Below are 26,464 nucleotides of genomic sequence, written 5' to 3'. Positions count from 1 at the left end.
TTTTCTGTGCAACATTCTACCATCTTGTTTCTGTTGAATTTCATTCTCTGCATTTCGTCTGTACACTGTGTCTTTTCATTTAACTTCATTGCTCACACTCACAGTCAAGAAGTCCTTTTGCAAATCTTTGACTTGTGAACATCAGCGCCAGCTGTGCCAAATACCACCTGGAGTGAGTGAGTTTAGTTTTACGCCGCACTCAGCAATATTCCAGCTATATGGCGCAGGTCTGTAAATAATCGTGTAAGGACCATACAATCCAATGATCAACAGTATGAGCATCGACCTACGCAATTACCATCTGAAGATTGAGCGAGCGTTCCTTGTTTGTACTCTTCACTCAATGACACGGGATAATACTTCATGGTTTGTACGACACGTATTTTGGGTCCCCTATTCTGTGTAGATTCTTTTTTTTTTGCAGGAAGTATAGAATCACTTCTACTGTGCAACATTCTACCATATCTTGCTTCTGTTGAATTTCATTCTCTGCATTCCGTATGTGCACTCATTGCTCTCACCCACAGTCAAAATGTCCTGTGCATAATACCATTTGAAGATTGACCGAGCCTTCTTGTCATTGCTCTTTACTCAATGATACAGCATAACCCTTCATCATGTGTACTCATCTTGATATAATCCACATAAGTATGTATTGTTAATTCACAGCATTGCGGGGTGACGTTGCAATGTAATGCTGGCATCAAATTGATAATATCCGTTTGAAATGTCACATGGAACTCCTTAAATACTGATATTTCAAGATAGATCTATCATTCTATTATGACTAAATCATTTCACAGTTTCGAATATGTTAATATATGTATTTCATTGTAAAGACACATTTAGCAGAAATGCTGTCACAATATTAGCTGCAAACATTTCTGAGAGGACACTTCGGTTGCACCATGTATATGTAATTTGTCAGACAACCAGATTCATCAGCTATCGTATGCAAATAAGACCACAAATATTTTTCACCTCGTTCTCCTCAAACTCTCCTCTCTGTGACTGAACATGAAATTTCCATAGGATTTCTCTATGAATATTTCAAACCAATTGTACTTGGTGGATAGAACAAAATTAGCACACATGTAATGATGTGTTTGTTGCAGGGATGATGAAAATGAGAAACCGAAGAAAGGAAGCAAGAAAGAGTAAAATGAGTAGTAGGTTCCTAAATGATGGGTTTGATTTTAGATGTCCCTTGTCCATTCCCCCTAAATATGGAACTAGCGTTAGTCTCTATGCTATAATGTGTCTACGAATTTCTATAAGTCGCAAATGTCATCTATTCCGTATGGATTCTTTTCTCCAGCAGGAAATATATAAGCATAACATTCTACCATATCTTGGTTCTATTGTCTTTTCACTTGACCATTAAAACTATTATATTAATATATATTATGTTATTATTATGTTAATATGTCTTTCATTGTAAAGACACATTTAGCAGAAATGTTGTCACAATATCATCTGCAAACATTAATTGTCTTGTTCAGACAATGGGGATAACGACGATGATACAGACGAGGGAGAAGGAAAGCACGGAGGCATGTTCAGTCGTAAGTACGTTTATGTTTAAAATTACTGGGAATGCTAGAGCATTGCTTGGAGGCCAGAATTCATGGCGTTTCTGAACACAACAGACATGTTATATCACAAGTAACCGGACCCGTGAAGATCCGGGGTTAGAATTGATCTTCAGTGACCCATTTCTGTCGTAAGAGGCGACTAACGGGATTGGGTGGTCAGGCTCGCTCACTTGGTCGACACATGTCAACGTATCCTAATTGTGTAGATCGATGCTCATGATGATGATCACTGGACTGTCTGGTCCAGACTCGATTATTTACAGACCGTCGCCATGTAGCTGAAACATTGCTGAGTGCGTCGTAAAACTAAAGTCACTCACTCTCAGGTAACCGATGAATAAAGAGTTCATTCATACTATTCGTGTCATTTCGTGAAGTAGCATTAATGTACACGTATGAGATGACTCTGCTGAACCTTGCACCATGTATATGTAATTTGTCAGACAACCAGATTCATCAGCTATCGTATGCAAATAAGACCACAAATATTTTCACCTCGTTCTCCTCAAACTCTCCTCTCTGTGACTGAACATGAAATTTCCATAGGATTTCTCTATGAATATTTCAAACCAATTGTACTTGGTGGATAGAACAAAATTAGCACACATGTAATGATGTGTTTGTTGCAGGGATGAGGAAAATGAGAAACCGAAGAAAGGAAGCAAGAAAGAGTAAAATGAGTAGTAGGTTCCTAAATGATGCGTTTGATTTTAGATGTCCCTTGTCCATTCCCCCTAAATATGGAACTAGCGTTAGTCTCTATGCTATAATGTGTCTGTGAATTTCTATAAGTCGCAAATGTCATCTATTCCGTATGGATTCTTTTCTCCAGCAGGAAATATATAAGCATAACATTCTACCATATCTTGGTTCTATTGTCTTTTCACTTGACCATTAAAACTATTATACTAATATATATTATGTTATTATTATGTTAATATCCCTTTCATTGTAAAGACACATTTAGCAGAAATGTTGTCACAATATCATCTGCAAACATTAATTGTCTTGTTCAGACAATGAGGATAACGACGATGATACGGACGAGGGAGAAGGAAAGCACGGAGGCATGATCAGTCGTAAGTACATGTTTCGGGTTTTTTTTGAGAATGCAAGAGCATTGGTTGGAAGCCAAAATGCAAGACGTTTCTGAACACAACATAAATGTTATACCACTCGTAATCGATATTTAAAATGTTAATTCATACTATTCTTATTTATTTCGTGAAGTAGCATAAATATACTCATTAATGTACACGTCTGAGATGACTGTTGAACCTTGCATGTGTGTATTGTTTCATACAACCAGATTCATCAACTAAGGTATAAAAATGAGACCATAAATATTTTTCACCTCGTTCTGCACAAACTCTCCTCTCTGTGACTGAACATGAAATTTCCATAGGATATCTCTATGAATATTTCAAACCAATTGTACTTGGTGGACAGAACAATACCATCACACATGTAATGATGTGTTTGTTGCAGGGATGATGAAAATGAGAAACCGAAGAAAGGAAGCAAGAAAGAGTAAAATGAGTAGTAGGTTCCTAATTGATCGATGGGTTTGATTTGAGATGTCCCTTGTCCACTCCCCCTAAATATGGAACTAGCGTTAGTCTCTATGCTATAATGTGTCTGTGAATTTCTATAAGTCGCAAATGTCATCCATTCCGTATGGATTCTTTTCTCCAGCAGGAAATATATAAGCATAACATTCTACCATATCTTGGTTCTATTGTCTTTTCACTTGACCATTAAAACTATTATATTAAAATATTTTATGTTATTATTATGTTAATATGTCTTTCATTGTAAAGACACATTTAGCAGAAATGTTGTCACAATATCATCTGCAAACATTAATTGTCTTGTTCAGACAATGAGGATAACGACGATGATACGGACGAGGGAGAAGGAAAGCACGGAGGCATGATCAGTCGTAAGTACATGTTTCGGGTTTTTTTTGAGAATGCAAGAGCATTGGTTGGAAGTCAAAATGCAAGACGTTTCTGAACACAACATAAATGTTATATCACTCGTAATCGATATTTAAAATGTTAATTCATACTATTCGTATTTATTTCGTGAAGTAGCATAAATATACTCATTAATGTACACGTCTGAGATGACTGTTGAACCTTGCATGTGTGTATTGTTTCATACAACCAGATTCATCAACTAAGGTATAAAAATGAGACCATAAATATTTTTCACCTCGTTCTCCTCAAACTCTCCTCTCTGTGACTGAACATGAAATTTCCATAGGATATCTCTATGAATATTTCAAACCAATTGTACTTGGTGGATAGAACAAAATTAGCACACATGTAATGATGTGTTTGTTGCAGGGATGATGAAAATGAGAAACCGAAGAAAGGAAGCAAGAAAGAGTAAAATGAGTAGTAGGTTCCTAAATGATGGGATTGATTTTAGATGTCCCTTGTCCATTCCCCCTAAATATGGAACTAGCGTTAGTCTCTATGCTATAATGTGTCTGTGAATTTCTATAAGTCGCAAATGTCATCTATTCCGTATGGATTCTTTTCTCCAGCAGGAAATATATATTATATTAAGCATAACATTCTACCATATCTTGGTTCTATTGTCTTTTCACTTGACCATTAAAACTATTATATTAATATATTTTATGTTATTATTATGTTAATATGTCTTTCATTGTAAAGACACATTTAGCAGAAATGTTGTCACAATATCATCTGCAAACATTAATTGTCTTGTTCAGACAATGAGGATAACGACGATGATACGGACGAGGGAGAAGGAAAGCACGGAGGCATGTTCAGTCGTAAGTACATGTTAAGGGTTTTTTTTGAGAATGCAAGAGCATTGGTTGGAAGCCAAAATGCAAGACGTTTCTGAACACAACATAAATGTTATATCACTCGTAATCGATATTTAAAATGTTAATTCATACTATTCGTATTTATTTCGTGAAGTAGCATAAATATACTCATTAATGTACACGTATGAGATGACTCTGTTGAACCTTGCATGTGTGTACTTTTCCATACAACCAGATTCATCAACTAAGGTATAAAAATGAGACCATAATTATTGTTGACCTCGTTCTCCTCAAACTCTCCTCTCTGTGACTGAACATGAAATTTCCATAGGATTTCTCTATGAATATTTCAAACCAATTGTACTTGGTGGATAGAACAAAATTAGCACACATGTAATGATGTGTTTGTTGCAGGGATGAGGAAAATGAGAAACCGAAGAAAGGAAGCGAGAAAGAGTAAAATGAGTAGTAGGTTCCTAAATGATGGGATTGATTTTAGATGTCCCTTGTCCATTCCCCCTAAATATGGAACTAGCGTTAGTCTCTATGCTATAATGTGTCTGTGAATTTCTATAAGTCGCAAATGTCATCTATTCCGTATGGATTCTTTTCTCCAGCAGGAAATATATAAGCATAACATTCTACCATATCTTGGTTCTGTTGTCTTTTCACTTGACCATTAAAACTATTGTACTAATATATATTATGTTATTATTATGTTAATATCCCTTTCATTGTAAAGACACATTTAGCAGAAATGTTGTCACAATATCATCTGCAAACATTAATTGTCTTGTTCAGACAATGAGGATAACGACGATGATACGGATGAGGGAGAAGGAAAGCACGGAGGCATGTTCAGTCGTAAGTACATGTTTCGGTTTTTTTTGAGAATGCAAGAGCATTGGTTGGAAGCCAAAATGCAAGACGTTTCTGAACACAACATAAATGTTATATCACTCGTAATCGATATTTAAAATGTTAAGTCATACTATTCGTATTTATTTCGTGAAGTAGCATAAATATACTCATTAATGTACACGTCTGAGATGACTCTGTTGAACCTTGCATGTGTGTACTTTTCCATACAACCAGATTCATCAACTAAGGTATAAAAATGAGACCATAAATATTTTTCACCTCGTTCTGCACAAACTCTCCTCTCTGTGACTGAACATGAAATTTCCATAGGATTTCTCTATGAATATTTCAAACCAATTGTACTTGGTGGATAGAACAAAATTAGCACACATGTAATGATGTGTTTGTTGCAGGGATGATGAAAATGAGAAACCGAAGAAAGGAAGCAAGAAAGAGTAAAATGAGTAGTAGGTTCTTAAATGATGGGTTCGATTTTAGATGTCCCTTGTCCATTCCCCCTAAATATGGAACTAGCGTTAGTCTCTATGCTATAATGTGTCTGTGAATTTCTATAAGTCGCAAATGTCATCTATTCCGTATGGATTCTTTTCTCCAGCAGGAAATATATAAGCATAACATTCTACCATATCTTGGTTCTATTGTCTTTTCACTTGACCATTAAAACTATTATACTAATATATATTATGTTATTATTATGTTAATATCCCTTTCATTGTAAAGACACATTTAGCAGAAATGTTGTCACAATATCATCTGCAAACATTAATTGTCTTGTTCAGACAATGAGGATAACGACGATGATACGGACGAGGGAGAAGGAAAGCTCGGAGGCATGTTCAGTCGTAAGCACATGTTTCGGGTTTTTTTGAGAATGCAAGAGCATTGATTGGAAGCCAAAATGCAAGACGTTTCTGAACACAACATAAATGTTATATCACTCGTAATCGATATTTAAAATGTTAAGTCATACTATTCGTATTTATTTCGTGAAGTAGCATAAATATACTCATTAATGTACACGTCTGAGATGACTCTGTTGAACCTTGCATGTGTGTACTTTTCCATACAACCAGATTCATCAACTAAGGTATAAAAATGAGACCATAAATATTTTTCACCTCGTTCTGCACAAACTCTCCTCTCTGTGACTGAACATGAAATTTCCATAGGATTTCTCTATGAATATTTCAAACCAATTGTACTTGGTGGATAGAACAAAATTAGCACACATGTAATGATGTGTTTGTTGCAGGGATGATGAAAATGAGAAACCGAAGAAAGGAAGCAAGAAAGAGTAAAATGAGTAGTAGGTTCTTAAATGATGGGTTCGATTTTAGATGTCCCTTGTCCACTCCCCCTAAATATGGAACTAGCGTTAGTCTCTATGCTATAATGTGTCTGTGAATTTCTATAAGTCGCAAATGTCATCTATTCCGTATGGATTCTTTTCTCCAGCAGGAAATATATAAGCATAACATTCTACCATATCTTGGTTCTATTGTCTTTTCACTTGACCATTAAAACTATTATACTAATATATATTATGTTATTATTATGTTAATATGTCTTTCATTGTAAAGACACATTCAGCAGAAATGTTGTCACAATATCATCTGCAAACATTAATTGTCTTGTTCAGACAATGAGGATAACGACGATGATACGGACGAGGGAGAAGGAAAGCACGGAGGCATGTTCAGTCGTAAGTACATGTTTCGGGTTTTTTTGAGAATGCAAGAGCATTGATTGGAAGCCAAAATGCAAGACGTTTCTGAACACAACATAAATGTTATATCACTCGTAATCGATATTTAAAATGTTAAGTCATACTATTCGTATTTATTTCGTGAAGTAGCATAAATATACTCATTAATGTACACGTCTGAGATGACTCTGTTGAACCTTGCATGTGTGTACTTTTCTATACAACCAGATTCATCAACTAAGGTATAAAAATGAGACCATAAATATTTTTCACCTCGTTCTGCACAAACTCTCCTCTCTGTGACTGAACGTGAAATTTCTATAGGACTTCTGTATAATATGTTCAAAGCCTGTTGGGTGACAGAACAATATCATCACACATGTAATGATGTGTTTGTTGCAGGGATGAAGAAATGGAGAAACCGGAGAAAGAGTAAAATGAGTGGTGGGTTACTAAAGTATGATTTTACATGTCCCTTGACTGTTTCCCCATAACATGGGAACTGGCCTTAGTCTCTATATTGCATAGTATCTGTGAATTTCTATAAACCACAAACGTCATCTATTCCCTATGGATTTCTTTAGCAGGGAATATATAAGCATTTCTATTGTGCAACATTCTACCATATCTTCTTCCTATTGAATTTTATACTTCGTCTATGCACTGTGTCTTTTCACATGACCATTTAAACCATTCTATTATACCTTAGTAATATGTTATTATGTTAATATATGTCTTCCATTGTAAGGACACTTTTAGCAGAAATTCTGTCACAATATTATCTGCAACCATCAATTATCTTGTTCAGGCAACGATGATAACGACGATGATACGAACGAGGGAGAAGGAAAACACACTGGCATGTTCAGTCGTAAGTAAATGTTTATGTTTAATATGATTGAACATTGATTGGAAACCAGAAAGCATGACGTTTCTGAACACAACAGAAATGTTATATCATAGGTAACCAATGTATAAAACGTTTATCCATACAATTCGTATTTATTTCGTGAAGTAGCATAAATGTACACGTCTGAGATGACTGTTGAACCTTGCATGTATACGTAATTTTCCATACACCCTGATTCATCAACTAAGGTATAAAATGAGACCATAAATATATTTCACCTCGTTCTGCTCAAACTCTTCACTCTCTGACTGAACATGAATTCCCACAGGACTTCTCTTTCATAAGGTCTTAGCCTGTTGTACTTGGATGATAAAACAAAATCATGAAACATGTGGGAACATGAAATTAGAAACGGATTCGGGATTGGGGATTCGAATCATGAATCTGAATATTTTTTCCATATTCGGGATTCGAATCCCGAATCTGATTTTTTTTCAGATTCGGTATTTTTGCACATTGGACACTCGGCATTCGGTATTTGAACTCTTATATTTCATCCCCCTTCTAAAGTACTAGGTGCTCGTTGTATACCTGGGTAACTACAGTTTCCCATATTTTAACCTCAAATCTGAGTTTTCTCAACATTCGGGTTTCGGTATTTGAATCTCGAATCTGAATATTTTTTCAATATTCGGGATTCGAACGGCGTCCTTGTAACTATACTCTTTGCACCTTCATCTTATCTATCCTCGACGTTGCCGTGCACCCTGGAGATAGTTAACGGTCCTGAAGCACTTCCCTGATTGCAGGCATCAACCCTCGATGACGATCAAAGAAATACGTGGTCAATATTCATTATTTCATCCCCCTTCTTATGTACCAGGTGTTCGTTTTATACCTGGGTAACTTAAAAACATAAACAACCAAACTACAGTTTCCGACATTTGAACCTCAAATCTGAGTTTTCTCGACATTCGGGTTTCGGATTTTGTATTCCCGAATCTGAATATTTTTCAGATTCGGTATTTTTGCACATTCGACACTCGGCACTCGGCATTCGGCATTCGGTATATTGAACTCTTATATTTCATTCCCCTTCTAATGTACTAGGTGCTCGTTGTATACCTGGGTAACTTAAAAACATAAACAACCAATGCAGATCAGTATCCAGAGGAAGAGGGGATTAGACTCTCAGTTGCAAAAAGCCGAGAGAATGGAGAAAAGAAGTAAAGTTGTTCTGTCAGAAGTTCAATCCCATCCGTGGACAGAGGTAGAGCGCAATAGTGCAGTGGTAAGGCGTCAGCCTATCACGCTGAAGGCCCGGGTTCGATTCCCGGTGGAGGCACCTATGTTCGGGTCCCGAGGTGGGCACAGTTGCGTAGTATCCTTGGACATGATACTTAGATCCACATTGTCCCACTTCACCCAGCTGTAAAATGGGTACCCGTGAGGGTGTGCTGGCAATGTGAATGTTTAGTTCATTGCGCCTAACAGGCAGCATAGCTGTATGGTCCCCAGGGAGTTGAAATAGTATCGGAAAGTACGATAGTGTCCTATGACCGGGGATAGTAATGTACGTAGCGCCGTGAGCAGGCAATGTGCCTGGATATGAGCGCCATATAAGCGGACTATTACTATTACTATTACTATTACTATTAGAGCTGATCCCATTTATGACAGTGGCATATACACAAATGCTGTCAAAGCTGGTGTTTTATCTGGAAAATATTCTCGTAATTTCAATTTGATGTATGCGCCACAGCTCCGTACACCTTAGAGGATATGTCTACTGAAAAACTGGTCTCCTTACGCTTAGCAGTCCAGTTTTGGTCAGCCTGTGGTGGACATGGTTTTGTTAAGTGCAATTGTGCTGTCCAGAGTCAAGAGGTGCCAGACAAATAGATGCAAAATGCTACAAAGCTGGTGTAAAATGTAATTCAAGGTGCCACTCATCACTGTCTTGTCAAAATAAAAACTGAATTGATGTTCTCCAAACATGTTCATCATACTTTTCCTTATGCACATCATGTACATCTATTATGTTGAATAAAGATATCATTGTAACAAAGAAACGTCTCTTTCCTGCTTAATACAAAAGTCTAATTTCACATCTTTTGGGGAGAAATATACCTCAAACTACTCAAGTAGTGATTTCAGGGAATATGTCTAAAATTCTAGGACACTTTTCAGTGATTATGTATAATCCTTCCAAAGTTGTATATGTATACTAAGCAGCAAAAGAAACGTCAGTTTGGAATTTTCCTTCTCAGAAACGGATAACTGTGAACTCATTTAATGTTTTGATTGTATATTTTTGACAACATCTCCAACTTTACCTGAGCAAAGACATTCCTTCCCAAACTGAGAATGGAAACCAGGAAATGGTCTCAAAAACACAACATGATCTCGGAGATGGTACGGTGTTCTCCATGTTTTTCATGCAACTGCAACTGAAACATTCACATTACAACGTCAGCAGGATGCCGCGACTCACGACAGCTCAGAGGAACCAGGCGTTAGGAAGACTTAAAGCTGACCACACTGCACAGGCCGTTGCCAAACAGTTCCAGGTCAACGTCCGGACCATTTACAGGCTGCAGCAACGTTTCCGGGCCACCAACACTACAAATGATCGCCCCCGTACTGGCAGACCAAGGGTGACAACAAGACGACAAGACCGCCATGTTGTGCGACAGCATGTATAGAATCCCTTCATGCAGGCATCCGAAACAGCACGCCAGACAGGGGAAACACACGGAAGACCAATCAGTACTGATGCAGTACGTCGACGTCTTAACAGCGCGAACCTCAATTGCCGCAGACATTACCGTGGACCTATCCTCACCCCTCGTCATCGGCGTGAACGTCTACAGTTTGCCCAACAACACAAAAACTGGTGATACAGGCAATGGAGAACTGTTCTGTTCACAGATAAGAGTCGGTACTGCATATCAACTACAGATGGCAGAACAAGAATATGGCGCCGGGGTGGCCAGCGTTACTCAGACCAATGTGTTATGGAAAGAGACTCATGGGGAGGTGCAAGCATCATGGTATGGGGTGGAATAGGCCTGAACCAGAGAGTGGGTCCAGTGGTGTTCCAGAACCTTGGTCAAGGGAGAGGAGACCGCATCACAACGGTGCGCTTCATCGACCAAGCTCTAAGACCCCACGTCATACCACATTTCGCACGTCACCGGAACAACATTTTCCAGCATAATAACGCCCTGGCCCATACTGCCAGAGCTACACGGGGCTTCTTACAGCAGAACGGTGTCAACATTATGCATTGGCCAGCCCTTAGTCCTGATTTAAACCCAATTGAACATCTTTGGGATGGAATTCAGAGAAGACTGAATAATGTCATACTAAGGCCGAACACAGCCGATTTATTGCGCCAGGCCTTTCTCAGAGTGTGGTTCCAGGCTCCAGGGCCTTCATCAATCGATTGGTGCACTCCGTGCATAGACGCTGTGCTGCAGTTATTGCCGCTCGTGGTGGTCACACTAGATACTGAAGTCAAGGGTCTGAATGGACTGCAAACGTTGACGAAATCCCGAATATGAAAAACAAAAATTCAGATTCGGGATTCAAATAACGAATATGGAAAAAATATTCAGATTCGGGATTCAAATCCCGAAACCCGAATGTTGAGAAAACTCAGATTTGAGGTTCAAATATGGGAAACTATAGTTACCCAGGTATACAACGAGCACCTAGTACTTTAGAAGGGGGATGAAATATAAGAGTTCAAATACCGAATGCCGAGTGTCCAATGTGCAAAAATACCGAATCTGAAAAAAAATCAGATTCGGGATTCGAATCCCGAATATGGAAAATATATTCAGATTTGGGATTCAAATCCCGAAACCCGAATGTTGAGACAACTCAGATTTGAGGTTCAAATATGGGAAACTGTAGTTACCCAGGTATACAACGAGCACCTAGTACTTTAGAAGGGGGATGAAATATAAGAGTTCAAATACCGAATGCCGAGTGTCCAATGTGCAAAAATACCGAATCTGAAAAAAAATCAGATTCGGGATTCGAATCCCGAATATGGAAAAAATATTCAGATTTGGGATTCAAATCCCGAAACCCAAATGTTGAGACAACTCAGATTTGAGGTTCAAATATGGGAAAACTGTAGTTACCCAGGTATACAACGAGCACCTAGTACTTTAGAAGGGGGATGAAATATAAGAGTTCAAATACCGAATGCCGAGTGTCCAATGTGCAAAAATCCCGAATATGAAATTTTTTTTTAGATTTGGGATTCGAATCCCCAATCCCAAATCCCCAATCCGTTTCTAACTTCATGTTGCTCAAACATGTATGATGTGCTTGTTGCAGGTTTCAGGAAAATGAGAAATCGGAGAAAAGAGGCGAGAAACGATGATACGGACGAGGGAGAAGGAAAGCACCGAGGCATGTTCAGTCGTAAGTACGTTTATGTTTAAAATTACCGAGAATGCTAGAGCACTGATTGGAAACTAGAATTTGTGACTTTTCCAAACTCAACAGATGTGTTACATTACAGGTAACGGATGTGCGAAGATGTTTTCTCCAACGCGAAACAAATAATTGTTTCTTAATCATTACAGTTTATCATACCCTTCCTATCGCTATTATTTCTTTGCATTCCTAGATCGCGTGTTTTCACTTGATATCCCTGCTTTCGCAGTCAAAGAGTTGTTCAGCGATAATTATTCTTATTTATAACAGCAGTAATTGTGCTATGATATGAAGATATGGCCGAAATCTTTCTGATCTTGCGTTTACCATTCGCCGTCATGATGTGTACTAAAACTGATACAAACGTTTGTAAAGGACAGTGCAGTTGTCTTGCCCAGATACTGTAGGTTAACGAAAATGATGCTAACAATATTCAGCCCAAGGTAATTGTTTATGCTTAAAATGTTAGAGAATGTTAAAACCTCGACTAAAATTCAGAGGACATGTCAGATGCATTAAATAACTAAACGTACGTTAGATGACATCAAACTGTATTTATATTGTCAGAATTAATCGAGTTAATTTTTCCATTACGTTTTAAAAAGTAAGACGCACAAGTGCGTCTCACGCCGAAGAAGAGGTACTTCTTTTGACGCATATACGCGTCACTCGCCGTGAGGAGCTAATTAATTTGTCGCACATATGCGTCTCTCGGCCTTAATGAGCTAAGCAACGTTTTTAAGACTAACAGATTCATTTTATTCTTCTAGCATTAAGTCTTCAAATGAGATGTCTGAGTAATAAATTTGAAAATGATTTTTTTTCTGTTTAGTATCATTAAAAGGTTTCCGTAATAACTGCACTCTGCTTCGTCAAAACATGCGTATATTTATCTTAATGATCTTATCTTAATGTGCAATTTGTGTTAATCTGTATTTACTATGTGTATTTTACCACATCTATTTTGTCTTGTCAAACCTTTCATACAAAACAATTTTTTCTTTGAGATAATAAAGTATTATTCTATTCTCTATAAATATAGTCACAGCTTACTCTACCTTGTTTATAGAACAAAATCACCGTTCATGGAGATATTGTTTTTTGCAGGGTTCAAGGAAAAGATGAAAAAGTCAGGGATGAGGGACAAACTAAGTGGTAAGCTACCAAGTACCATTTCATGCCCCTGACAGTGCAGTTTCCCGGTCTTCTTTATTTCAGTACTTAATAAGGCCACAGGCATATAGTACATTACAATACAAAATATACAGTCAGACAAAGTATAAAAATATAATTAAAATTGTAAAAGATCACCTAGCTAAATTGCAGAGTGTCATTTTTGTATCTATGTTAAATCTGTACATGAAGGCATGATAAATGAACATAGCTAAATCTGGCAGAACTTTCCTATTTGTATTTCATAACGGTAAATAATCAGTTAAATTTGGGTATGTAAAGAAATAAGATTGCAGATACCCTTCTCTAATTATAAGTTGTGAGTAAACAGAGCATACAAGTAGAAACTTATAATCATCTTCAACTAACTATAACTTACAAAGATTGCAAGGCAGTTTTCATTGAACCAACGGAATAAGTCAAACTTTCCTTTTCTTGTTTCTGTTGATTTCTGTACATTTCTGAGGTCACTCAATTCTTTGCAAGGACAATGAATCGAGTATTGATATCATTATCATTCCCTGTCGGAAATTTCCCCATGTTTCTATTGTCATTGGGGATGGGAGTGGGAGTGGGATAAACGTGATGGTGAAAATGTCCGCTCGTTACACTGACGACACGCGGTACAATGTGTGAAGCCCATTTATGGTATCCCCCACTATGATATTGTCTATACTACGTCAGTCGTTCCTGTCTGCAGCTACTGGACGACATTCATTCAGACCAAGCGTCAACAGCCTCCTTCCGATTGTACAGGTGGGGAGTCGGACTCCCACGTTCCTTTGATGCCACACATTTTGGCATGGGTCATCTGATTGCGTCCGACTTGACATCACTACCATTGATATTCTTCACTCTTCGTTCTCAGAAATTGACTAATAACCGCGTGCTTTATGTTCAATGTTGCTAGAATGCGACAGGATATCCCTGCGTCTATGATGCCAAAACCTTACCATCGGCTATCATTCCAGTAAATTACCATCGTGTTGTTTCTTTCTGAGGACCTGCGTCTATCATTCCAGTAAATTACCATTGTGTTGTTTCTTTCTGAGGACCTGCGTCTATCATTCCAGTAAATAACCATCATGTTGTTTCTTTCTGAGGATCTGCGTCTATCATTCCAGTAACTCACCATCGTGTTGTTTCTTTCTGAGGATCTGCGTCTATCATTCCAGTACCTTACCATCGTGTTGTTTCTTTCTGAGAACCTGCGTCTATCATTCCAGTAACTTACCATGGTGTTGTTTCTTTCTGAGAACCTGAGTCTATCATTCCAGTAACTTACAATTGTGTTGTTTCTTTCTGAGGACATGCGTCTATCTTGCTAGTAAATAAGCATCGTGTTGTTTCTTTCTGAGGACATGCGTCTATCTTGCTTGTAAATTAGCATCGTGTTGTTTCTTTCTGAGGACCTGTGTCTATCATGCCAGTAGCTCATCATCGTGTTGTTTCTATCTGAAGAACTGCGTCTATCATTCCAGTAACTTACCATCGTGTTGTTTCTTTCTGAGGACCTGCGTCTATCATTCCAGTAAATTACCATCGTGTTGTTTCTTTCTGAGGACCTGCGTCTATCATGCCAGTAACTCACCATCGTGTTGTTTCTTTCTGAGGATCTGCGTCTATCTTGCCAGTAACTTACCATCGTGTTGTTTGTTTCTGAGGACCTGATGTCTATCTTGCCAGTAACTTACCATTGTGTTGTTTCTTTCTGGGGACCTGCGTCTATCATTCCAGGAAAATACCATCGTGTTGTTTCTTTCTGAGGACCTGCGTCTATCATGTCAGTAACGTACCATCGTGTTGTTTTTATCTGGGGATCTGCGTCTATCATGCAGTTACTTACCATCGTGTTGTTTCTTTCTGAGGATCTGCGACTATTATGTCAGTAACGTACCATCGTGTTGTTTCTTTCTGCGGATCTGCGTCTATTATGTCAGTAACTCACCATCGTGTTGTTTCTTTCTGAAGACCTGCGTCTATCTATCCTGTAACTTACCATCGTGTTGTTTCTATCTGAGGACCTGCGTATCATTAAAAGGTTTCCGTAATAACTGCACTCTGCTTCTTCAAAACACGCGTATATTTATCTTAATGATCTTATCTTAATGTGCAATTTGTGTTAATCTGTATTTACTATGTGTATTTTACCACATCTATTTTGTCTTGTCAAACCTTTCATACAAAACAATTTTTTCTTTGAGATAATAAAGTATTATTCTATTCTCTATAAATATAGTCACAGCTTACTCTACCTTGTTTATAGAACAAAATCACCGTTCATGGAGATATTGTTTTTTGCAGGGTTCAAGGAAAAGATGAAAAAGTCAGGGATGAGGGACAAACTAAGTGGTAAGCTACCAAGTACCATTTCCTGCCCCTGACAGTGCAGTTTCCCGGTCTTCTTTATTTCAGTACTTAATAAGGCCACAGGCATATAGTACATTACAATACAAAATATACAGTCAGACAAAGTATAAAAATATAATTAAAATTGTAAAAGATCACCTAGCTAAATTGCAGAGTGTCATTTTGCATCTATGTTAAATCTGTACATGAAGGCATGATAAATGAACATAGCTAAATCTTGAAGAACTTTCCTATTTGTATTTCATAACAGTAAATAATCAGTTAAATTTGGGTATGTAAAGAAATAAGATTGCAGATACCCTTCTCTAATTATAAGTTGTGAGTAAACAGAGCATACAAGTAGAAACTTATAATCATCTTCACCTAACTATAACTTACAAAGATTGCAAGGCAGTTTTCATTGAACCAACGGAATAAGTCAAACTTTCCTTTTCTTGTTTCTGTTGATTTCTGTACATTTCTGAGGTCACTCAATTCTTTGCAAGGACAATGAATCGAGTATTGATATCATTATCATTCCCTGTCGGAAATTTCCCCATGTTTCTATTGTCATTGGGGATGGGAGTGGGAGTGGGATAAACGTGATGGTGAAAATGTCCGCTCGTTACACTGACGACACGGGGTACAATGTGTGAAGCCCATTTATGGTATCCCCCACTATGATATTGTCTATACTACGTCAGTCGTTCCTGTCTGCAGCTACTGGACGACATTCATTCAGACCAAGCGTCAACAGCCTCCTTCCGATTGTACAGGTGGGGAGTCGGACTCCCACGTTCCTTTCATGCCACACATTTTGGCATGGGTCATCTGATTGCGTCCGACTTGACATCACTACCATTGATATTCTTCACTCTTCGTTCTCAGAAATTGACTAATAACCGCGTGCTTTATGTTCAATGTTGCTAGAATGCGACAGGATATCCCTGCGTCTATGATGCCAAAAACTTACCATCGTGTTGTTTCTTTCTGAAGGTCTGTCTCTATCATTCCAGTAAATTACAATCGTGTTGTTTCTTTCTGAGGACCTGCGTCTATCATGCCAGTAAATTAGCATCGTGTTGTTTCTTTCTCAAGGTCTGTGTCTATCATTCCAGTAAATTACCATTGTGTTGTTTCTTTCTGAAGGTCTGTGTCTATCATTCCAGTAAATTACCATCGTGTTGTTTCTTTCTGAGGACCTGCGTCTATTTTGCCAGTAACGTACCATCATGTTGTTTCTTTCTGAAGGTCTGTGTCTATCATTCCAGTAACTTACCATGGTGTTGTTTATTTTTGAGGACCTGTGTCTATCTTGCCAGTAACTTACCATCGTGTTGTTTCTTTCTGAGGACCTGCGTCTATCATTCCAGTAACTTACCATCGTGTTGTTTCTTTCTGAGAACCTGAGTCTATCATTCCAGTTACTTACAATTGTGTTGTTTCTTTCTGAGGACCGGCGTCTATCTTGCTAGTAAATAAGCATCGTGTTGTTTCTTTCTGAGGACATGCGTCTATCTTGCTTGTAAATTAGCATCGTGTTGTTTTTTTCTGAGGACCTGTGTCTATCATGCCAGTAGCTCATCATCGTGTTGTTTCTATCTGAAGAACTGCGTCTATCATTCCAGTAACGTACCATCGTGTTGTTTCTTTCTGAGGACCTGCGTCTATTTTGCTAGTAACTTACCATTGTGTTGGTTCTTTCTGAGGACCGGCGTCTATCAAGCCAGTAACTTACCATCGTGTTGTTTCTTTCTGAGGACCTGCGTCTATCTTGCCAGTAACTTACCATCGTGTTGTTTCTTTCTGAGGACCTGCGTCTATCATTCCAGTAACTTACCATCGTGTTGTTTCTTTCTGAGAACCTGAGTCTATCATTCCAGTTACTTACAATTGTGTTGTTTCTTTCTGAGGACCTGCGTCTATGTTGCTAGTAAATAAGCATCGTGTTGTTTCTTTCTGAGGACATGCGTCTATCTTGCTTGTAAATTAGCATCGTGTTGTTTTTTTCTGAGGACCTGTGTCTATCATGCCAGTAGCTCATCATCGTGTTGTTTCTATCTGAAGAACTGCGTCTATCATTCCAGTAACGTACCATCGTGTTGTTTCTTTCTGAGGACCTGCGTCTATTTTGCTAGTAACTTACCATTGTGTTGGTTCTTTCTGAGGACCGGCGTCTATCAAGCCAGTAACTTACCATCGTGTTGTTTCTTTCTGAGGACCTGCGTCTATCATTCCAGTAACTTACCATTGTGTTGTTTCTTTCTGAGAACCTGAGTCTATCATTCCAGTAACTTACAATTGTGTTGTTTCTTTCTGGGGACCTGCGTCTATCATTCCAGGAAATTACCATCGTGTTGTTCCTTTCTGAGGACCTGCGTCTATCATGTCAGTAACGTACCATCGTGTTGTTTTTATCTGAGGATCTGCGTCTATCATGCAGTTACTTACCATCGTGTTGTTTCTTTCTGAGGATCTGCGTCTAATATGTCAGTAACGTACCATCGGGTTGTTTCTTTCTGCGGATCTGCGCCTATTATGTCAGTAACTCACCATCGTGTTGTTTCTTTCTGAAGTCCTGCGTCTATCTATCCTGTAACTTACCATCGTGTTGTTTCTATCTGAGGACCTGCGTATCATTAAAAGGTTTCCGTAATAACTGCACTCTGCTTCTTCAAAACATGCGTATATTTATCTTAATGATCTTATCTTAATGTGCAATTTGTGTTAATCTGTATTTACTATGTGTATTTTACCACATCTATTTTGTCTTGTCAAACCTTTCATACAAAACAATTTTTTCTTTGAGATAATAAAGTATTATTCTATTCTCTATAAATATAGTCACAGCTTACTCTACCTTGTTTATAGAACAAAATCACCGTTCATGGATATATTGTTTTTTGCAGGGTTCAAGGAAAAGATGAAAAAGTCAGGGATGAGGGACAAACTAAGTGGTAAGCTACCAAGTACCATTTCCTGCCCCTGACAGTGCAGTTTCTCGGTCTTCTTTATTTCAGTATTTAATAAGGCCACAGGCATATAGTACATTACAATACAAAATATACAGTCAGACAAAGTATAAAAATATAATTAAAATTGTAAAAGATCACCTAGCTAAATTGCAGAGTGTCATTTTTGTATCTATGTTAAATCTGTACATGAAGGCATGATAAATGAACATAGCTAAATCTTGAAGAACTTTCCTATTTGTATTTCATAACGGTAAATAATCAGTTAAATTTGGGTATGTAAAGAAATAAGATTGCAGATACCCTTCTCTAATTATAAGTTGTGAGTAAACAGAGCATACAAGTAGAAACTTATAATCATCTTCACCTAACTATAACTTACAAAGATTGCAAGGCAGTTTTCATTGAACCAACGGAATAAGTCAAACTTTCCTTTTCTTGTTTCTGTTGATTTCTGTACATTTCTGAGGTCACTCAATTCTTTGCAAGGACAATGAATCGAGTATTGATATCATTATCATTCCCTGTCGGAAATTTCCCCATGTTTCTATTGTCATTGGGGATGGGAGTGGGAGTGGGATAAACGTGATGGTGAAAATGTCCGCTCGTTACACTGACGACACAGGGTACAATGTGTGAAGCCCATTTATGGTATCCCCCACTATGATATTGTCTATACTACGTCAGTCGTTCCTGTCTGCAGCTACTGGACGACATTCATTCAGACCAAGCGTCAACAGCCTCCTTCCGATTGTACAGGTGGAGAGTCGGACTCCCACGTTCCTTTCATGCCACACATTTTGGCATGGGTCATCTGATTGGGTCCGACTTGACATCACTACCATTGATATTCTTCACTCTTCGTTCTCAGAAATTGACTAATAACCGCGTGCTTTATGTTCAATGTTGCTAGAATGCGACAGGATATCCCTGCGTCTATGATGCCAAAACCTTACCATCGGCTATCATTCCAGTAAATTACCATCGTGTTGTTTCTTTCTGAGGACCTGTGTCTATCATGCCAGTAACTCACCATCGTGTTGTTTCTTTCTGAGGATCTGCGTCTATCTTGCCGGTAACTTACCATTGTGTTGTTTCTTTCAGTGGACATGCGTCTATCATTCCAGTAAATTACCATCGTGTTGTTTCTTTCTGAGGATCTGTGTCTATCATTCCAGTAAATTACCATCGTGTTGTTTCTTTCTGAGGACCTGCGTCTATCATTCCAGTAACTTACCATTGTGTTGTTTCTTTCTGAGAACCTGAGTCTATCATTCCAGTAACTTACAATTGTGTTGTTTCTTTCTGAGGACCTGCGTCTATGTTGCTAGTAAATAAGCATCGTGTTGTTTCTTTCTGAGGACATGCGTCTATCTTGCTTGTAAATTAGCATCGTGTTGTTTCTTTCTGAGGACCTGTGTCTATCATGCCAGTAGCTCATCATCGTGTTGTTTCTATCTGAAGAACTGCGTCTATCATTCCAGTAACTTACCATCGTGTTGTTTCTTTCTGAGGACCTGCGTCTATCATTCCAGGAAATTACCATCGTGTTGTTTCTTTCTGAGGACCTGCGTCTATCATGCCAGTAACTTACCATCGTGTTGTTTCTTTCTGAGGACCTGTGTCTATCATGCCAGTAGCTCATCATCGTGTTGTTTCTATCTGAATAACTGCGTCTATCATTCCAGTAACTTACCATCGTGTTGTTTCTTTCTGAGGACCTGCGTCTATCATTCCAGGAAATTACCATCGTGTTGTTTCTTTCTGAGGATCTGCGTCTATCTTGCCGGTAACTTACCATTGTGTTGTTTGTTTCTGAGGACTTGTGTCTATCATTCCAGTAAATTACCATCGTGTTGTTTCTTTCTGAGGACCTGTGTCTATCATTCCAGTAAATTAGCATCGTGTTGTTTCTTTCTGAGGACCTGCGTCTATCATGCCAGTAACTCACCATCGTGTTGTTTCTTTCTGAGGATCTGCGTCTATCTTGCCAGTAACTTACCATGGTGTTGTTTGTTTCTGAGGACCTGCGTCTATCTTGCCAGTAACTTACCATTGTGTTGTTTCTTTCTGAGGACCGGAGTTTATCGTTCCAGTAACTTATCATTGTGTTGTTTCTTTCTGAGGACCGGAGTCTATCATGTCAGTAAATTAGCATCGTGTTGTTTCTTTCTGAGGACCTGCGTCTATTATTCGAGTAAATTACCATCGTGTTTTTTCTTTCTGAGGACCTGCGTCTATCATTCCAGTAAATTATCATCGTTTTGTTTCTATCTGAGGACCTGCATCTATTTATCCTGTAACTTACCATCGTGTTGTTTCTTTCTGACTTTCTGCGTCTATCATGGCAGTAGCTTACCATCGTGTTGTTTCTTTCTGAAGACCTGCGTCTTGCCAAGCAAGAATAATTTTCTTCCTATAGATGAAATATTCACACTAGGTGCCAATGTTGATACTCATTTTCACTGTAAGAACCCTTATTGGCTAAGTGTTTTGAAGGCTTGGGCAATCTATGTAAGCATAGAAAAAGAAATTTCTCCTTAATATTAACGATATTGTCCGAACCCTTATGGCTCAATCATCATTTTAAATATAAAACCTTTTTGATTAAACAATGGTATAGTAAAGGAATGTATTTTGTAAGACACATGTAGCAATAGTGGTCTAATAACTTTTGTTGAACTGAAGAATGTTTTTGATATTAGCGGCACGTTTTTAGATTATCATAAATTACTATGCTGCATTCCTCCTAGTTGGAAAAATTGTATCAATGACCAAACATGTATCAATAATTCCAATATGGTGATTAGTAATAACCTAACAGACTTTCTCAAACCTGGTAAGGGTTCTAGATTTTTCTATAATAACATTATTGCTTGTGACTAGTTTCCACCTGTGTGTAACAAATGGGTTGAAAACTTCAATGTGGTTTTTCCTCACTGGAAAGATATATTTCGTCGTTATAGGTATTGCACCAAGGATGTAAAACTACTAGAATTCCAATTTAAATTCTTACATCGCATAATCTACAAGAAGAAACTAAAACAGATGAAACTAGTGAACGAGGATATTTGCTCATTCTGTAAAACTAATAGTGAAAGCTTGTCACATGTTTTTCTCGAATGCAAGCATGTAAAAACATTCTGGTTGAGTGTGGAATTATACTTCAACTCTTTTCTCAATGAAGAAATAAATGTGGACGCTTGAGCTATTCTTTTTGGTTTCCCAGCCAAATTTAAGTTAATTAACCACTTTCTCTTGTTATGTAAAAGACATGTATTCTCAAGTAGTCTTAAAAGTACAACCCTTTCAGTTGAAACAGTAATAAAAATGTTCAAACAGATATACTTTATTGAAAAATTCATTGCCCGCAAGAATAATAGATAGGCTGCGTTTGAAAAAAATGGCTTCCTCTGTCAGACATTTATGAAGAAGTCACCTGATTTTTTTATTATAACAATTTTTAAAAATCTCACTTACATTCCATGATGTCTGTGCCATTCGCTTTGAGCATATTTGCCATAACCCTTTAACAGTATACATACACTTTGACAGTGATTTGTTAGCCAATCGTTCACGCCGAAGACCCGGGTTCGAATCCCCACATGGGTACAATGTGTGAAGCCCATTTCTGGTGTTCCCCGCCGTGATGTTGCTGGAATATTGCTAAAAGCGGCGTAAAACCAAACTCAGTCAGTCAGCAGTGTTAGCCAATCGTAACTTAACCCTTGTCGTAAGGCCTACTGTGTTTACACCCATTTGTATCTGAACATTGTCATTGTCATTGAACTCAGAACTGTTGCTCATTCGCTACTCATTTGATTCCATTGTCAATGATTTCACCCCTGCTTGTAACCTGATTTGCTGGAATAAATAAAAGTAAAGAAGAAGAAAAAAGAATAATTTTCAGAAAACTGTAGTGAACATACTGCAATTACGACATGTATACCCAATTGTGCTTCGTCGTGTGCTTAGCAGCACGAGAACATCAGACCCATTGCTAGTGAGATATTGTCTGAAGCACGTTCTTTGCATATGCACTTGTGTATGCTAAGGTATGACCGCCTATTTGGACCAATATTTTAAATATTGCCCTTGGATTGGAGTGGTGCTTAATCAATGCTTTTGTGTATATGATCATAGGCGGCTCCACATGGATAAAAGGACATAATCATCACACATCTCATATTATGTTTGTTGCAGGGATGAAGAATATGTTCAAAAGCTTTGGGGCAAAGATGAAGAATAAAATGCGGGGTGAACTTCTCGTGTACTACTTAACAAAACCCATGTCTTTTTACCTCGCTTCATAGGAATTTGTTAAAGTCCACTGTCTGTGCATTTTTAAAATTTCAAATATTTTTAAGTGTATTGGCCTTTTTCACTTATTTGTCAAATTCACTTCACGGGTTACTCATACAGTGGAAGTGTGTACATCTAGCTTTAGCATTCTGTAATTACAAGCACATGTCTGTCTTAAAATTGTTAGCATGTGTCTCTTTTTAAAAGTTGACATCCATAGTGAGTGAGTATAGCGTTACGCCGATTTTAGCAATTTTCCAGCAATATCACGACAATGGGCTTCAAACATTGTACCCATGTGGGGAATCGAACCCAGGTCTTCGGCGTGACGAGCGAAGGCTTTAACCATTAGACTACCCCAACGCCCCTGTAGCACTTGAACCTTTGAGATTACTAAGCCTGCCATAGAAATATATAATAGTATCATCTTCAAACATTTTTTAAACAGAAAGCGAAGAAACCCTTTCCATTTTCGTAAGAAATCTCCGCTAAATGCAGAACCGAGTGTACAGTTTTTACTTTATCACTCCAAGAGTTTGTTTGACGTTGCATTCAGCAGTATTCAAGCTGCACAACGCGGCCTACAAACCATCGAGTCTGGACCAGACAATTAAGTGATTAACACTATGAGATATTCAAGCACATTATAATTGTTTGTTGCAGGTACAAATGGTGATGAGGGAGATAACTAGCTGAAGCGAAGGTGTTGCAGAATGTTTGAACGGCAAGGTGTGAAGTTCATATTAAATAATTGTGCATGTCCAAATTCATGATAACAAAGATTGTATTGCAGGTAGGCCTGTTATCGACTAAGAATAACTTAGCACTGTCAAAGGGCTTTCTGTCAGCTGAGACTGCCTGCCTGTGACTACCTATTTAATATTTTCTTTTCTTCTTTTACCGCGACAGTGTAGTATTTGGAACCCATGAAGATCCAGGTTAGAATTGATCTTCAGCAACCCCTGCTTGTCGTAACAGGAATCACATGTCATCGTATCCCAAATGCGTAGGTCGGTGCTCATGGTGTTGATCACTGGATTGTCTGGTCCAGACTTGATTATTTACATACCGCCGCCATATAGCTGGAATATTGCTGAGTGCGGCGTTAAACAAGAACTATCCAACCATCCATCTTTTATCTGGTCTGCTATCAATCAGCACTGAACCACTGAACGAGCTATAACATAAGAACATCATACTTTGTCCTTCAAAATGCCCTAAATGTAACATTAGAGAAAAGCATTTTGTTGGCAAACCGTAGAACTGGGTTATGCTTACTGCCTACCACAACCGTATTGCATAATGTACTGTCATGAAATAAGATGTTTTTTGTTTGTTTCAGAAACACACCAAGAAATCAGCATTACTGGTGAAAACTGATAATTGAAGGACATAAATAAATGCAGCAATACAATTAACATCCGAGTTTCTCTGTTTCGAGCAAAGCGCGACATGACTTGCAAATTACATCAGAAAAATAACCTTCATTCAAAGAAAAAGAAAAACATCATCGCTTCCCTTTACTTGTCCTTAACCCAATATCCTTCACTGTCGTTCATGCTGTCAACCACTTGTTCTGTTTGGTCTGGATTTCAAAAGCGATTGGATAAGTTTTTCTGCAGTTTTGCGATCTTGCAGTATTATCTTACGACAGCAGATTTATACAAAGAATGCATTCTAGACTTTAAAAAGTCGTCTGCTCATGTAATCAGCAGCCATTGTTTCCACAGCAGCCATTGTTTCCATTATACATGACACCCGTGAAGATCCGGGTTAGAATTGATTTTCAGTAACCCATGCTTGTCGTAAGAGGCGACTAACGGGATCGGGTGGTCGGGCTCGCTGACTTGGTTGACACATGTAATCGTATCCCAATTTCGGAGATCGATGCTCATGCTATTGATCACTGGATTGTCTGGTCCAGACTCCATTATTTACAGACCGCCGCCATATCGCTGGAATATTGCAGACCGCGGCGGTAAACAACCAACCAACCAACCAACACTATACATGAAAATCTATACAAGACAGTAAAGTTTGCGAAACAGCACGACTGGGCCATGCCATGCCTCTTCTGCCTTGCTCAATATTACTAGAAGCGGCGTAAAATGATACACATGTCACACCTCAAGAAAATTACATACCGTGATGTTTGCAAATTTCAGAGGAAGACATTTTATCAGCAATGTTTTACCCATCGGATAGAACAAAACATGTTTTCACTCGTTTTTGTTTAGTAACTATTACAAGCTCCATAAATAACTGGAACACAAGCGATACACAGTTTTGAGTTGATGGTAAATCAATCCTGTTCGTTCGGTGCATTGCTATTACCAGTAAGTGCTTCAGAGACCATTTTCATTTAGCTAACACGTCACACTTTAATTCTGGAAACTCTGGAAACTCAGACACTCTCCCACTGTGGCCAGTTCCTGACAAAGGCAACATTCAACATGCAGTTGTCATGAATATAGGCTGAGGATGAACAAATGAAAATAAAAATTGAAATAAAAATTACCTCGTTTGTTGGCGAGAATGTTTACGTTTGCTCAAACATATTTTTTGAAGGTTGTATATGAATGAAAATATATTTAAAATTAACATGACGCAAAATTCAACTCTTTTTAACTTAATTCGGCTAGAACGCTACTAAAACACCTAGTCGTTACAGTACCGTGTTTTCGACTTTTGAGACACATTTTGTCACCAGAGGGCGCCTGTCTCAATCCATAATACCATTCAAACCAAACCATTTACAACAGACCAATTGGCGTATTAATCAGTTTCTGTCATGTATATTATGAAGCAGAAGGTTTTTTGATCATGGAACAAAAGACTTGAATGAGTGAGTGATCGAGCGGAGAATTTTACGCCGCCAATTTCCCGGCAATATCACGGCGGGGACACCAGAAATGGGTTTCACATATTGTAAACCTATTTAACCACTAGGCTAACACACACACACACACACACACACACACACACACACACACACACACACACACACACACACACACACACACACACACACACACACACACACACACACACACACACACACACACACACACACACACACACACACACACACACACACACACACACACACACAAAGGCTTGAAAAACATGTATGCTGTTCATTCACGAGAAAACAGCAACCTCTTAAACTTGGGTTTAACATTACACAACATACTCTTAGGTCATGCCTGGTTTTAATTATATAATGTTAAAAGTCCAAAACGTTGGTTTCTGGTTCAAGTCAATCATTCAAAACGAAGAGCCGGCATGAGAAAATGTGTAGTCGTTGAAGATCATGATTGAATGCAGAATGACAGAAGTGCTTTGTTTGGGTGGGACAAGCGTTTAATTTGACAT

At 38.3% G+C, this 26,464-nt stretch overlaps 1 protein-coding gene, 1 long non-coding RNA gene and 1 other non-coding gene across 3 annotated transcripts; all 3 read left to right on the top strand.

The window, feature by feature from the left end:
* Window positions 1-4,345: 4,345 nt before the first annotated feature.
* Window positions 4,346-5,266, top strand: LOC124280977. The gene is made up of 3 exons (XR_006899807.1): window positions 4,346-4,404; window positions 4,816-4,869; window positions 5,203-5,266. It is a non-coding gene; the product is annotated as an uncharacterized LOC124280977 (long non-coding RNA).
* Window positions 5,267-5,686: 420 nt separating this feature from the next.
* Window positions 5,687-24,500, top strand: LOC124280970 (sarcoplasmic reticulum histidine-rich calcium-binding protein-like). The gene is made up of 11 exons (XM_046716983.1): window positions 5,687-5,729; window positions 6,063-6,125; window positions 6,536-6,589; window positions 6,923-6,985; window positions 7,391-7,432; window positions 7,797-7,859; window positions 12,192-12,278; window positions 13,401-13,448; window positions 22,991-23,044; window positions 23,753-23,818; window positions 24,432-24,500. Exons 1-10 carry the CDS (start codon window positions 5,687-5,689, stop codon window positions 23,779-23,781), a joined length of 546 nt encoding a protein of 181 aa, XP_046572939.1. The 3' UTR covers window positions 23,782-23,818; window positions 24,432-24,500.
* Trnad-auc lies at window positions 9,116-9,183 on the top strand. The gene has a single exon. It is a non-coding gene; the product is annotated as a tRNA-Asp (tRNA).
* Window positions 24,501-26,464: the final 1,964 nt, after the last annotated feature.

Source organism: Haliotis rubra, unplaced genomic scaffold, assembly GCF_003918875.1.
Source record: "Haliotis rubra isolate DU_JTF1 unplaced genomic scaffold, ASM391887v1 Scf277, whole genome shotgun sequence".
NCBI classification, from domain to species: Eukaryota; Metazoa; Mollusca; class Gastropoda; order Lepetellida; family Haliotidae; genus Haliotis; species Haliotis rubra.
Note: the sequence above shows the minus strand (reverse complement) of the source record. Positions and strands in the feature narration are given on the sequence as shown.

Excerpts from the sequence above, each read along its gene's own strand:
- LOC124280970 (XM_046716983.1), top strand. The coding sequence starts at position 5,687 with ATGAGAAACCGAAGAAAGGAAGCAAGAAAGAGTAAAATGAGTA. Across the intron at positions 7,433-7,796 it reads GAGAAAGAGTAAAATGAGTG|GCAACGATGATAACGACGAT; the intron begins GTGGGTTACTAA and ends TATCTTGTTCAG. Across the intron at positions 7,860-12,191 it reads ACACACTGGCATGTTCAGTC|GTTTCAGGAAAATGAGAAAT; the intron begins GTAAGTAAATGT and ends TGCTTGTTGCAG.